At 50.4% G+C, this 15,630-nt stretch overlaps 1 protein-coding gene across 6 annotated transcripts in view; it reads left to right on the top strand.

Annotated features, from left to right (window-relative positions):
• Positions 1-15,630, top strand: part of HERC1 (HECT and RLD domain containing E3 ubiquitin protein ligase family member 1) — a 2,088,313-nt gene that overhangs the window by 756,711 nt on the left and 1,315,972 nt on the right. For all 6 annotated transcript variants that reach the window (XM_078685198.1, XM_078685199.1, XM_078685195.1 and 3 more), the window contains exon 37: positions 8,096-8,610. In XM_078685198.1, coding sequence (XP_078541324.1) covers positions 8,096-8,610 — 515 coding nt within the window. The remainder of the gene's footprint in view (positions 1-8,095; positions 8,611-15,630) is intronic.

Below are 15,630 nucleotides of genomic sequence, written 5' to 3'. Positions count from 1 at the left end.
TCAAACGTTTTCCAACAAAATCCAATAGGGAGTTCAAGGAAACAAGCACAACATTGGCCTCTCTAGTTATGGCCAATAAGAGTACAACAAAATAAATGGTATAGGGGGGCGTGGCCAAGATGGCGACGGAGTGAGACGCTCTCTCGAGTCCCTCCGACGCCAAACCCAGCATAGCCTTTTCCAGCATACTTAGCGGCGTGCTGTTCGACTATCGGAGGCCAGCGGTAGACCCCCGACACGGAGGGGTAGGGTCCGGTCCTGCGACCGAGAGCGGAAGCTGCCTGGAGGCGGTCTTGGGAGCGGCGGCGGACTGCGGCCCTGCGAGCCTCGGCCTTGCGTAGGAGAGGGGCCGGACTGCCTGCTCTGCGGCAGCGCGGCAAGAACACAAGCGTGGAGCCGCGGCGGACTCGGAGCTCTCGGCTCTCGCCCCGCCGCTTGCTGGAGGCTGCACACGCGCCTGGGGAGAGGTGGCCGCCCTGGGGGTCCCGTAGCGGTCGACGGACAAGTGCCGGTAAGAGGGGCCGGCTGGGACCAGCGAGCACGGCGGCCGCGGTGCTGCACCCCCCCCCCCCGCCGCCTCTGATTTGACCTGTTCCACGGGGTCCGCCCGGCCACGCAAGTTCACCGGGCGAGCTCCTGTTATGGGCCCCTAACGGCGTGGTTGGCTTGGTGACCACCGGGGGCCCTGGAGGGAGCTGCGAAGACTTGGCGACCCGAGGCCTAGAGATCCCCGGCCTGGCCTAACTGAGGGACCCGGGCTCCCTGCTCCGAAGAGGCGGTGTGGACCCATAGGAGAGGGGCTGCGGCGGACTAGACTCTTGGCGTTCTGCCCTGTCGGGCGGCCATCTGGCGGGAGCGCCGTGCGGGGCGACGGGGGAGCACCCTCCCTAGCAGCTCGAGTCTCGTGATACCAGGCCCTGGGAGCCTGGCGGGCTCGGGTCCCGGGCACAGTACGTGGAGAAAGGGGACGTGAAGGTGGAACTGCGGCGGTGGGGACTCCAGACCTTTGGGCTGGCGCCTACCCCCCGCAGCTCTGGGGAGCTGCTCCGAGCAGAGGGTGGATGTGCGGCGTAGCCGGAGAGTGGGGACCGTAGAGGTGGACCAGCAGCCAATAGGGGCCCCAGCAACAGCGCCATCTTTCCCCCACCGCATCCCTGAAGAGCCCGGGAGGTTGGGAAGGCCCAGCTGAAGCGCAGCTCCCTGAGACATCTGTGCCCTGCGGTGCCGGTCCGTCACGGAGGTGTCCTTCCTTGGGAGCCGGCTGGAGAGCATTGCACCTCGAGTACTGCGTGGTGAGCTGTGCGGCGCCGCCTGGCCGCGGCGGGGCTGGACGTAGGCCGAGACCGTGAGCGCGGGGGGTCCCCTGCCCTTGGGACCCTAGCAGTGATAACGGCGGAGCAGCCCCCAGAGACGGAGTGCCAGAGGCGGACGCCTGAGATTCGGACTGGGACCTGCCCTTGGAGAACCCCGACGGGGGGGGGACCGACAACAGATCTGCTCTTCCGTGCTGGGGCTGAGGTGCCTTGTGCATACCGGTGAGGTGACTGCTACCCTCCCCAGGGGTGTCGCGATGTCCTCCACACTACGCAAGGGAAAGCCTGGGAAAGATAGCGCAGCGAAGAACTCTCAACAACCGCCGTCGCCCGGACCCAGCGTATCACCCAAGAATTCGGACGATGAGGCCCCTGCAACCAAGGCCTTTATGACGGAACTCTTTGCCTCTATCAAGGAGGACATTTCTGAACTTCGCGCCCAACTAGCGTCGGACCTCCGTGAAGTCCGGAGGGACGTGGATGGCCTCGGAGAGAGAGTGGCCACGTTGGAGGACCACGACCCGAACGTGGCGAACGATGTCCATCAGCTGCAGCAAGATGTAATTAGGCTCACGGAGCAGAACTTGGATCTTCAGGCCCATACGGAGGATCTGGAAAACCGTTCCCGCCGGAACAACATCCGTATTCGGGCGGTACCCTGGGACGGAGAAGCAGGCGATCTGCGGGGTTATGTCCAAGCTCTTTTCTTGCAAGTTCTGGACGACGCCGATGTTCAGGAAGTCAGAATGGACAGAGTGCACAGGGTCGGTCTCCCTCGAAGGGGTGGGGGGCCGCCCCTGGACATCCTCGCCTGTGTGCACGATTTCCAGCTAAAAGAGAGGATCCTACGGAAGGCGCAAACTATCCCTTCCTTGCAATTCAGAGGACACCATCCGCAGCTGTACCAGGACTTGGCGGCATCGACCCTCCAGAAGCGGCGGGAGTTCCGCCCAGTGACCACCTTCCTTCGGGAACACAACATCTCCTATTCGTGGGGTCATCCCTTCCGCATCATCTTCCGGTGGGAGAACAGGCTTGCGCAGATTCGGTCTCTCCAGGTGGCGAAAGACCTGTTGGGGCTGAACGATGAGACTCCCTCGCAGGATTCTGGCAGATCGCCGCCGCGACGACGCAGGCGTTGTTCCTCATGGCAGAGAGTGGGCCCGGCCGCGGATCGTGGGCGGCCTGACCGTGTGGCTAGCTTACAAGAGAGAGGGGATGCAGTGGCATCGGTGGCCTCAGCGACTTTGGCGCCATCCCAGCAAAGCTCCGGTGCCGCTTGATTCTTGAGCCGCCAGCTGGTTGGTGCCGGAGGGGCACGTCCTGCCAGGTAACGTGGGTTTTAGTGTACTTTTGGAGAAGACACCCCGTACCGTGGCCTGTGGGGTCCCACCTTGGACACCACATCCCCAGCCCAAGAGGACCACTACAACTTATTCCCCGATGGGACTGCTAAGTACACTGTTTTTGTTTTTGGGTTGGGGTTGGGAAGGGGGGGGACGAGAGGGCCTTGGGGGTTGATTGAGGGGGGGTCCGTTGGGATCTGGGACTGTTTGTCCGCTTTTGAGGGTTGTTGGGGTTTGGCAGTGTTGAATGCGGGAGGGGCTGTTGGGGGGGAAGGTGGGGTTGGGGTAGTTAGGTGGGCTGTTCGAAAGGGTGGTGATGACAGGAATGCGTGGATTGTTGTGCGTGCTGATGTCGGTGTGAGGGGCGCTGAGTACTGGAGAGACTGGGGGAATTGGTCTGATGTGCTGCCTGGTTCGGGGAGGCGGGTGGTTGGGGTGACTGCAGAGCGGGTGAATCTACTTTATCTCTATGCCACTTAATATTGCTACTTGGAATGTGAAGGGCTTGAACTCTCCACAAAAGCGCCAGAAAATTGGGAAATACCTGACTGACCATCAGCTGGACGTGGTGGGCCTGCAGGAAACCCACTTGGCGCGTAAAGATGAGCTCCGCCTTAGGCATAGGCACTTTCCGCTTATGTATAGGTCCTCGGCCTCCACCAAACATAGGGGGGTGGCCCTTCTGTTTCGAGCAGCCCTTCATTTTCAACCAATGGGGATGCAGAGTGACAAGGAGGGCCGTTGGTTGATGGTCAAAGGATTGCTGCATGAAAGGATTTGTACGTTTGTGGTGGTGTATGCTCCTAATTCAGGGCAGAATAGTTTTCTCCAAGATCTGCTGCGAAAAATTGAGAACTTTGTTGAGGGTCATTTGATTCTTCTCGGTGATTTTAACTTAGTGTGGGACAAAACCCTGGATAGTTCTGGCACCCTTAGAGCCGATGCCGGCTCGTTCTCTTCAGCCACGCAGCGTAAGATACGTGAAATGGGTTTGATTGATGGTTGGCGCGCACTGCACCCCCACTCCCGAGACTACACTTTCTTTTCTGCTGTCCATCGCTCCTATTCCCGGCTCGACCATGTCTTTCTAAGCCAGGCCCTTCGGGGTGATGTCCGCGACTCCAGCATCTTTCCACTCTCTGTCTCAGATCACAGCTTGCTGGTCCTTGGGTTGCGCTGGTCGGCGAGGGGGGATGGATTGCGCAAATGGTATTTCCCTGCTGCCTTAATGCGAGATGACACTTCTTGCAAAGCATTGCGAACGGCCATCCATGATTTCTGGGCCCTCAACCCGGTCTCGGACACCTCTATCTTCACAACTTGGGATGCCTCCAAGGCTTCCTTGAGGGGCACGTGCCTCGCACTAAACGCTAATCTTAACAAATTGCGGAGGGCGGAACGGGAGGCGCTAGAAGCTGAGCTGGCCGTCCTGGAATCGGCGCATAAGTTGAACCCCTCCCGACTCACCCTTCGCCCCCTTACGGCGGTGCGGGGGAAGCTGAGGGCCCACTACAACAACAGAGCGGAATTTACTCTACTACGGCTGCGCCACACCTCCTACGCGCAGAGTGACAAGGTGGGGAGACATTTAGCCCGACAACTTCGGGACAAACGAGAGAGAGAATACATTGGGAGCATGCGGGACGGAGCGGGGGACCCCCTTCACCGTGACGAGGAGAAGGCGGCCTTGTTTGGCCGCTTTTACGCTGACCTCTATAGAAGTGACGATCACGATCCTGAAGCGCAAAGGCGATATCTGGCAGACTTATCACTACCTCAAGTCTCTGCTGACCGAAACGAACTCTTAACGGCCCCCTTCTCCCGGGAGGAAATTCTAGACGCCATCAAAACCCTGAAGCCTCACAAGGCGCCGGGGCCAGATGGATATACCGCCCTTTTTTATTAGACCTTCTCCACCGAGATCTGTGACCACCTAGTTGATCTCTTCAATGCGATGGCCGAGACTGGCTGCATCTCTGACTCTATGGCCGAGGCGGTGATCTCGGTCATTCCTAAACCCGGGAAGGACCCCGCTAGTTGCTCTTCCTACCGACCGATTGCCCTTTTGAACATCGATGCGAAATTATATTCAGCTATTATTGCACGGCGCCTCCAGGATCTGATGCCGGTCCTCATCCACCCAGACCAGTCGGGCTTTATTGCGGGACGACAGACCCACGATAACTTACGTCGGGTGATCCATTTGATCGAAAAGGCCGATAGATTCCGCATCCCGGCGGTGCTAGTGGGATTGGATGCGGAGAAGGCCTTCGATCGGGTGAATTGGGGGTTTTTGTTTCGTACCCTGGCGGCCTTCGGATTCTCGGATAAATTCATCACGATGATCCGGGCGAACTACAGTACTCCCCGCTCCAGAGTAGCCGTTAATGGACACTTGTCACCTTTTTTCTCTCACTCCCGTGGAACCAGGCAGGGCTGTCCCCTTTCCCCTCTGCTCTTTGCGCTTAGCATTGAACCGCTGGCGTTGGTGGTAAGGGAGCATGAGGGGATTCGGGGCCTCCCCTTCACGGGAGAGCAACACAAGATCTCGCTCTTCGCGGATGACGTTCTACTGTCCATAGAAGACCCTGGTCGCTTGCTCCCACATGTCCAGAGGGTCCTGTCCGAGTTTGAGGAGGTAGCCGGGTTTAAGGTTAACTTTGGGAAGTCGTACATCCTAAACCTCACACTGTTGCCGGCTGAAATGGAACGGGTCCGGCTTTTGACCCCCCTGTCTTGGGCGACCGGCTCCCTCATGTATCTGGGGGTCCACTTGACACCTACCGTGAGGGGCCTGTTCTCTGCAAATTTCCCCCCGCTGCTGACGTCCATACGGGCTGACTTAGCCCGCTGGAGGCCCAAATACATCTCATGGCTAGGCAGAATACACGCCATTAAGATGGTTCTTCTCCCTAAGTTCCTCTACCTTTTTCAGGCCCTTCCCATTCCGCTGGATCTAGACTTTTTTAGACGCCTCAAAACTTTGATGCTCCGCTTCATCTGGCAAGACGGGCGCGCCCGTTTCTCCTTTTTTACATTGCGCCGCTTACGGTCGGAAGGGGGAGTGGGTCTTCCTGATATGCACCTGTATTATAAAGCGGCACAACTACGAGTCCTTGTGGAATGGTCCCAGCAACTCTCATAAAAACACTGGCTGCATATGGACAGGAGTGTCGCGGGTCGGTCCGTATGGGATCTGGCTTGGAAGCCCAAGGGAGATAGGCCCAGGAATGCCTATATCAGTACCCCCACCAGCACAGTGCTGAAAGTGTGGGACACGGTCTCAGGTGATGATCGTTGGACGACGTTCCCGTCGCCCTTCACCCCCATTCATTTCAACCCGGCCTTCCCCCCAGCATTGCAAGAGGGTCCCTTCCGATTGTGGCGCGAGGGAGGCTGTCGAGCACTTACTCACCTTTTCCACGGTACCGTTCCGCTCACCTTCGCTAATTGCATGAGAGACTATGGGGTCCCCCCGTCTGAAAGATATCACCATCTCCAGCTCCTCCACTGGGCTACCTCCGCCGGGACGGATGATGCAGCTACGAGACCGCCTTCCACCTTCGAGGCCTACCTCCTGCGCACTACCACCATGAAAGGGGCCATCTCCTTTCTCTATAAATTGCTGCTCTCTACGGCGGCATCGCCCCGCCCACGCTATATGGGACATTGGGAGGAAACGCTCGGACGAGACATCACCGATGCCGAATGGGCAGGCCTGTGGCGGGACATCACGGCGCACAATCGCTCGGTGGCGCTGCGAGAAGCCCACCTCAAAACAATGATGGACTGGTACTTGTACCCATCCAAACTACACCGCATCTTTCCGTCCTCTTCAGACCGCTGCTGGAGAGGCTGTGGTTTCCTGGGGGATTTCCGCCATATCTGGTGGGACTGCCCGATCATTCGCCCTTATTGGGAGGAGATCTTGTCCCACCTCAAGGACATCCTTGGCTATCCAATATCTACCTCGCTGGAACATGTCCTACTCGGGCTTCGGGACCCAGATCTTGCACACCAAACGAGAGCCGACAAGCAGATTCTTTGGCTCTGCCTTGGGGCGGCTAAACTCACCCTTGCGGCAGCATGGAAGATGCCAGCTGCTCCAGCGATCTCCCTCTGGCACGCGAGACTGTGGAGACTCCTGAGTGTGGAGAGAGTGGCGGACATCTTCCTGGGGAACTTTAAGAACTTCATCTTTCGCTGGGGCCCTCTAGTCCGATTCCTTTCACGTGGATTGCCCTCGGCAGTCTGCCCCTCCTCGGTGCGCGCGCTCCACCTATTTCAACTATGTCTGTATGTATGAATGGCTGTCATCACCACGGGGGGGGGGTTTGGGAGGGGGGTTCTTTGTGGGTTGATCCTATTATGCGACATTCATTGCACCTTTAGTTGGGTTCAGCAATTTGTGCACGGGACAGCTTGCCTCAGCTCCGGCTGCCCTCCTAGACTGGAATTTAGACTCTGACATTGGATTATCTATGCTGCACTGCCGTTGAGGCTCTTCCTACTAAAGTGCGTTGCCCATGTGTAGTCTGTATTTCAGAAGTGTCGCTCGTTGTACTGTTTTCTTTTGTGTTTTGCACACTGAAAATAAAAATAAAAATTTTACAAAAAAATAAATAAAAATAAATGGTATGTCTAAATGCAAATAACTTCGGCCCCATTTGCTGAACATTAATTACATTTCTATTTATGGCTTAGCATTTAATACTGGAAGACTAATTCAATTTCATGCAGATTACTCATGAGGAGGTTTATAAATGCAGGATTCCAAAAGTTGCATCGTCATTCAAACTCCCATACAAATTTTGTTTCAATGACACAGGACAACACAGAAAAAATGTCTGTATTGATTTACACCAAACATGGACACGTTTTAAATCCATTTACGTTTTTGAGAATCACTGCAAAATATTTGTAGATCTCTGATTAATAAGTTTGACTAAGTTATTTGCAACTTCTTCTTTTGAAGATAGGTTTAAATCTGTATTGTCACAACCTCCCAGATCTGCCTACTACTTTCTTAGTAGTTGCAAATAGAATAGAGATTGTGAGTGAAGTTGGAGAAAGGTGGTTATCCAGTAACTCTTTCCCACATTGTTGTATGGCATTCCTGTTTCCAGTGTCCATCCATGACTGATCTGCGCCAGGTCTGTTGGCTGACTCATCATTAAAATCAGCTGAATACCATGCTGAAGATGGTGATGGCTCAATACGCCTATGAGCTCAGGGATCAGTTATGAGTTTAAAGTAATAATTGACAGCCTAAGGAGTAGTTTCATGTTGCAGCAATTCCCAATATTTGGTAGTTGGTAAGAACATAAATACTAAATATTGGAGTTTGAGGCATAGCACTGTAATATTTTGATATTGTTAAGTTGGTTGCACAGTATAACATAGCTTTCTTAAAATTGTGTTTTATGTCTACTACAGGTGAAGATTTGCGATATGCAAATGCGGGGCACACCCAGAGACTTACTTCCTGGTGAGCCTATCTGCAGCCCTGTAGCTGCAGTGCTTGCAGAGGCCACCGTACAACTCATCCGCATCCTTCACCGTACAGATAGGTGGACACATTGTATTAACAAAAAAATGGTGGAGAGACTTTACAAAATCAAAACTTGCATAAAAGAAGCTGGTCAAAAACTTAAAAAGAGTCGTTCAGTTCAAAGCAGAGAAGAGCATGACGCAAGAGAAGAGACTAAAGAAGAAGAGAAAGTGAAACACAGCAGGCACAATCTTGCAGACCTCTCAGAACTGCAGCTCAAGATGCTGTGTACTGATGTTTGGCCTGTGATGGCAGTTATTGGTGGGGTCGATGCTGGTCTTCGAGTTGGTGGTCGTTGCATTCATAAACAAACTGGACGTCATGCCACCTTGCTTGGTGTTGTCAAAGAGGGAAGTACGTCTGCTAAGGTCCAGTGGGATGAAGCAGAAATTACTATCAGGTGTGTTTAAAAAATCTGTTGTCAAAGTGCATGAAAAATATTTAGACCACTGATGCAAAGAAATATTGCTTCTTTGTTGATGTTGTTTTTACTAAAATTAACAAATATATAAGCAATCAAATGTGGAGGAATGTTATGTCTTGCTTTAGCAATCATGTTTCAGTTGCTCTCATCTGATTGGGTTTAGAATTAAATAAGAACGTTAAAAGATGTTTAACAAGGGTGTAACCATGAAGGAAGTTGGTGTGCTAATAATGGTGAAGAGTCTATTCCTGGAGAGTGCAGCAGTTTTTTTAGGAAATAACTAGGAATTTGTCAAATGTAGTCAACTCAACTTATCTCATTCTACATGGGGGGTCTTCATTTGTCTTTTCTGGGCCACTACTGCTATCAAGTGTTCCCTAATTGTCACATTCAGAACTCCTCAGACCATTTCTATGCCAGTTTTCCAATTTCCAGGCTTCTGTTGGTAATCAGTATACATGGTACTTTTCAGTTTCCTAGCTTTTAAAATCTAGGCTGTACCTCTGCTGTCGACAGATTTATTTTGATTGTTACCTTGGAATGATTTGAGAAGGTCATACTGGCTAGGTGGGGTCAACAGTAAGATTAATAATCTGTGCACATCCTGCTTTCTAGTGGTGTGTTGTAACAATTCAACTTGTTTTTCCTCAACGTTTTATATCATGGATGTGTGCCATGGAAGTGTCTGTAATGAGAATACTCTATGACATAGATTTCTGCTTCTCAATGCCCAACTCATCCGTGCCTTTTGTAGATTTTATTTCCAATCATTGGGATTTATTGCTGGTAGAAATACTTCTGTGTTTGCAGAAACATCACTCAACAGAACACTTTCCCAAAGATAATCTACTCAGCATTTTACTTTGACTCCAACAACAGAGCTAAACATACTAGATTGTTGGTAATGTTTTTAATGTTGGGAGTTTGTACTTTAGAAGGTTTTAATGTGAAGCATTTAAGTTCTGCCGGTGCACAAGTCAATCCTGAAGCACAAGAAATTCTGAGTCAAGTGTTGCCCTTATACGCTGTGTCAGTAGGTCAAAGTTTAGTCTCAAGTACTGTTAAACAGCGTTTAAAGCTGAACACTTTATCAGTGAAGGAGGGAATGTGATGAGGATGCTTTCCAGGAAACAGCGTCTCATGGGAATCCTAAATGAGGGAATGGCAGCTCAGTACCCAAGATATTAAAACATGCTAAACCATGGCCCACAGATAAGATCAGGGTGCTAAGATTAGCTAGCTGTTTCAAGTCCACTTGCTTGGATACTATGCCAACAGTGCTTATCAAGTTGAAGATACACAGCTGGGTCAGAAATTCCTTCTTTCGTGCAGTATTTGAGAATGGACATGCCAGACTTAAAAAACACTCTAACATTTCAAAATAAACCTAGAATCAGCGCCAACATTGATCACAGATTATAGGCCTGATTTTGAGTGTGGCGGATGGGATACTCCATCACAAAGGTTAGCGATATCCTGCCAGGCATAATACAAGTGCCATAGGGTATATTTCACTTATAATGGGGGCTGGATATCCGTCATGTGTATCCCATCTGGCCAAACTCTAAATCAGGCCCAAAGTCTAGAACTTGCTTCAGTAACTGCAAACAGATCAACAATACATATCAAACAAAATATTTTAGGTATAGAGGACAACAACACAGAACCACATAAGTTTGATATTGTTTTGGAACAGAAGCAAGATTATTTGATGGCAAAAGCTCAGTTACTGTTCTTGATCCATTACCAAGGACCTCTAGACAAGAGAACACTTCTGTATAAAAAAACCTGCATGAAGAGCCTCCTAAACTGGAAACTTTTTTACAGGAAGATTAGAGCATTTTTATGCAAGGACTAGATGGTATAATATCCCTATGGGGAAAGCATATTATTCTCCAGTATTGGATCTTTCATAGATTCACATGCTTGAATCATTGCCCGTCATCGAAGTGGGAGTCCCACTGTCCAATAGAAAAAGCAGTACAATTTACATATAGCCCAGAGGGGCTAAAAACAATTCACTTCAGTAACTTATCCACATCATTAGGCAAGAACCAAACTCCAGCCAATCGGGCGACTGCACCCTCGGTACACTCCCCACAGAGGCTTAACTCCCACAGAGTTTCTACCACGCTTCGTGTGAAGGGAGTGTCCCTGAGCCTGCTCAGTTATATAGGATTTTGATATATATATATATATATATATATATATACTGGCAACATCCAAGTGCAATCAAGCACACGGGCGGAATCACGGACACAAAATAAGCTGGTTTGCCGTTGTAGAAAAGCAGATTTATTTAGACCATAGGGTGCATGTCAGGAGACGCGTTTCGGACACCGACTGTGTCCTTGGTCACTGGTCATATATATATATATGACAATGTGAGTTATTATCCCACTATTATTGAAACTTGCACTGAATATAAATGGACACTTGAAGAACAAAATGAAAAAACGATCTATTAAGATGTGATGTGATTTTTGACTACCAGTGCAATGCATCATGGGACTTGTATTTTTATGCTTGTCACGTGACTTTGAATATTTTAAAAGCGCGCTCTAAGCACTTTGCAAATGACACTCTTACCCTGTGAGCAAGGCTGACGCCGAAACGCGTAAGGAAAGGAGACATTTTGCGCTGCTGAGCTTGTCAATAAATGCCTTTCAATCCGGTATTGGGCCTCATGTGGTGCTTCGTTGGATGTGAAATGGTCAGGCTGCTCCGTGCCTGATGTTCTGAGGCCGCCCTGTAGGGTGTATTGCTCCTTTGCTCGGAGAACTGTTGGGAAAATGTTTAATCTGGAGCAAGACCCACTCGCCACCGTGACCCTTATTAAGGAAAGCTATTCTGCTCAAACACGGCGGCTGCAGGAAGGGATTCAGAGAGAGGGGGACTCTCTCACTCTGATCGTGCCGGAGCGGAGGCATTTTTTCAAGCAATCAAGGATTGTAAGCACCATGCAAACTTACAAATACTAACGTGACAATGTGAGTTATTATCCCACTATTATTGAAACTTGCACTGAATATAAATGGACACTTGAAGAACAAAATGAAAAAACGATCTATTAAGATGTGATGTGATTTTTGACTACCAGTGCAATGCATCATGGGACTTGTATTTTTATGCTTGTCACGTGACTTTGAATATTTTAAAAGCGCGCTCTAAGCACTTTGCAAATGACACTCTTACCCTGTGAGCAAGGCTGACGCCGAAACGACACTCTTACCCTGTGAGCAAGGCTGACGCCGAAACGCGTAAGGAAAGGAGACATTTTGCGCTGCTGAGCTTGTCAATAAATGCCTTTCAATCCGGTATTGGGCCTCATGTGGTGCTTCGTTGGATGTGAAATGGTCAGGCTGCTCCGTGCCTGATGTTCTGAGGCCGCCCTGTAGGGTGTATTGCTCCTTTGCTCGGAGAACTGTTGGGAAAATGTTTAATCTGGAGCAAGACCCACTCGCCACCGTGACCCTTATTAAGGAAAGCTATTCTGCTCAAACACGGCGGCTGCAGGAAGGGATTCAGAGAGAGGGGGACTCTCTCACTCTGATCGTGCCGGAGCGTAGGCATTTTTTCAAGCAATCAAGGATTGTAAGCACCATGCAAACTTACAAATACTAACGTGACAATGTGAGTTATTATCCCACTATTATTGAAACTTGCACTGAATATAAATGGACACTTGAAGAACAAAATGAAAAAACGATCTATTAAGATGTGATGTGATTTTTGACTACCAGTGCAATGCATCATGGGACTTGTATTTTTATGCTTGTCACGTGACTTTGAATATTTTAAAAGCGCGCTCTAAGCACTTTGCAAATGACACTTTTACCCTGTGAGCAAGGCTGACGCCGAAACGCGTAAGGAAAGGAGACATTTTGTGCTGCTGAGCTTGTCAATAAATGCCTTTCAATCCGGTATTGGGCCTCATGTGGTGCTTCGTTGGATGTGAAATGGTCAGGCTGCTCCGTGCCTGATGTTCTGAGGCCGCCCTGTAGGGTGTATTGCTCCTTTGCTCGGAGAACTGTTGGGAAAATATATATATATATATATATATATATATATATATGTATATATATATATATATATATATATATATTGACACACACAAAAAGCAAAGGTTTCAAGGTTACAAGGACGTTATAGCTAGGGTCAGATTTTGCACCCACTGAGTCATCCATACAGTCACTCATACACCTACTGATTCACCAATGCACCTTGGTATATATATTTAACACTCAAACATTTTAAAAACACTCACAGTCACTGGATGATGTCATCCATAATGTCATGAGTGATTTCATTTGAGATATCATCAGTGATGTCACTGACCATGTCATGAGTGATGTAATATGTGAGTTCATAAGCAGTGCATTGCGGGGGCGCGAGTTATAGTTAACTCAGCTAACTATAACGGCTGAATTTCTCTGGTTTTGTATGAGTAAAATCTGACCCTAACTATAACGTCCCTGTAACCTTTGGGTATTTTTTAGACAATTTCTAAAGTTTTTTCAGTTCTATTTGCTAGCTACAATGTCCCGGTAACCTTTGTTTTTTTTCAGTGAATTTCTAAGGTTTTAAAAAAAAATGCTAATTCCTAACTATAACCTCCCTGTAACCTTTGTCTTTTTTTTAACCAGCAGTCACTTTGCAGAATGGTGGAAAAGGGGGGCTGGGCCTCCAACCAGCTCTCAGGAATTCCACTGCGTAGGACTTACAGGAGGTACCAGGAGGCTTCTTGGCCCCAAGGTCCCTCAGGAGTAAAGTGGACTTCATCCCCCAACTAGTAGTGCGCCAGGAAATGCGTTTACAGAGTGTGGCAAAAGAGGTGCGTGGCCTCCGAAGACTTCTTAGCAATCCCACTGTGTGGGACTTACTAGAGGTAACACAAGGGGTAGTTGGCCCTGAAGGACGTCCTTGGGGGGCCAACTAACCCTACTTTTACCTCCAGTAAGGCCCACACAGCAGGATTGCTTATTTTTTATAGCAGGCAATGCCCCCTTTCTCCACCAGTCTGCAAACATGCTTCCTGGAGCATTCTTGGATTGGGGATGAAGTCCCCCTCACTGCTGTGGGTCAACACCATCGCCCCACCAGCAGCGCACCAAGAGGCATGTTTTCAGAGTGGTGGGAAAAGGGGCCTGGCCTCCGACCACCTCTCAGCAATCCCACTGTGTGGGGCTTACCGGAGGTAACAGGTGGGCTAGTTGGCCCACAGGGACCCTCAAGAGGCAAGGGGACTTTATCCCCCAACCAAGAGCGTGCCAGGAGGCGCGTTTGCAGAGTAGTGGAGACAGGGGGCTGGGACTTGGCGAGTTTCCGGCATTGTTTTTTTCCCTTCATTTTAAGAAGGGGGGCTGTGTGCCCCCCCCCCGTCCCCCCCTTGACTCCTTTGGGTCTCGGGGACCCCATCCCTGGGGCTGACCCTTTTAAAAAAAAAGGGAGTGAGAAAGGGGGTAGCCCCCTCCAGATGATGAATTAGGCCCGAGGACCCCATCCCCCGGGGCAAGGCCTTTCTTTTTATTTTTACTTATAAAGGGGAAGGGGGTCGTGTGTCCCTCCCCTCCCCATCCCCCGGGGCATGGCATTTCTTTTTTTCTTTTTAAGCCCCGAGGACCCCATCTCCCGGGGCCAGGCCATTCCTTTTTAAAAAAAAATATATTTTAAGGGAGGGGGGCTGAGTGGCCTCCCTTCCGGGCCATTTTTGGCCCTGGGGACCCCATCCCCCGGGGGGAGCCTGAAGGCTCCCGTGGTCCCTGCCGGCTCCCGGCTCCTACGGAAGCCGGCATTGCTTTTTACCCCCAGGGAGCTGCCAGGATGCAGCTTGAGCAATTATTTACTATGGGCTCCCGCCACCCCATAGCAATCTTTAATGTGTTGGGGGTGGCACCTCAGTATATTGCTGGAGCCGGCCTTGGGGTGTGGCGGTCCCCAGGGCCATTTACAGCTCCAGGAGCCGCGCGGCCCCCTTTCCTTTTCGAAACTTGGCCCTAGGAGGTGGTGGTCCCCAGGGCTGCTGGGGGGGAGGGCGCTGCATGGTTCACCCGCATTTCACAAATTTTTCCCCAGGGAGGTGGTGTTCCCCGGGGCTGCACAGGACCGCGTGGGCCCCTGCATCACTGTTTTTGATTGCCCCAGAAACCTGTCCCACCCAGGGCCCTAAAGGAAACGGATCGCGGGAGTCTGCTCTTCGTTTTTGTGTGCGTTTAACTGCATAGGTGAGTAAGTGGCTATGTAATTGAATCTATGGGTGCGTAAGTAGGTGTGTGAGTAGCTCTTTGGGTGATTGACAGCGTGTGATTGGCTGTAAGGGTGTATGAGTGGATATATCAGGGGCTGTATAAATGAGTGAGTTGGTGTTTGAGTAGCTGTGTGGGTGACTGAGTGGATGTGTCTGTGGACTTATGAATCAGAGAGTGGGTGTGTACGTACTGGTATGGTTGTGTCAATGGTTTTGAGAATGGTTGTGTGGAGGTAGAAGTGGGTGAATGAAAGGTAATATTGGGGTGTGAGTGGGTGTGTGAGATTCTGTGGATGATGTCATCAGTGATGTAATATGTGAGGTCATAAGTCGTGCTTTGTGGGGGCGCGAGTTATAGTTAGCTCATCTAACTATAACTGATAAATTTCTCTGGTTTTGTGCAAGTGAAACCTGAGCCGAACTATAACATCTCTGTAACCTTTGGATTTTTCAGTGAATTTCTAAGGTTTTTTGTACTCCATTTCCTAACTATAATGTCCTTGTAACCTTTGTGTTCGAGGCATATAAGCTGCAGATTACACACTATGCATAGATGGCCACCTAGTGTTGGGCCCGGATGTTTGCAGTTTGTTTTGTTGTAGAAAAGTCTTTGGAAGTCACTCCTCCTTTGGATGATACTGCGCATGGGCATCGGCTCCATCCCCAGATTGTTTTTTTCCGCCACCGGGCTCGGATGTGTTTCCAGCGCTCCGTGTTGGAATCGATTTCCTTCGGCGCGCAATCCTCAC

The sequence above is a fragment of the Lissotriton helveticus genome, chromosome 3_2, assembly GCF_964261635.1.
Source record: "Lissotriton helveticus chromosome 3_2, aLisHel1.1, whole genome shotgun sequence".
NCBI classification, from domain to species: Eukaryota; Metazoa; Chordata; class Amphibia; order Caudata; family Salamandridae; genus Lissotriton; species Lissotriton helveticus.
The sequence above is the reverse complement of the archived record's forward strand: the minus strand, read 5'-3'. Positions and strand labels throughout refer to the sequence as shown.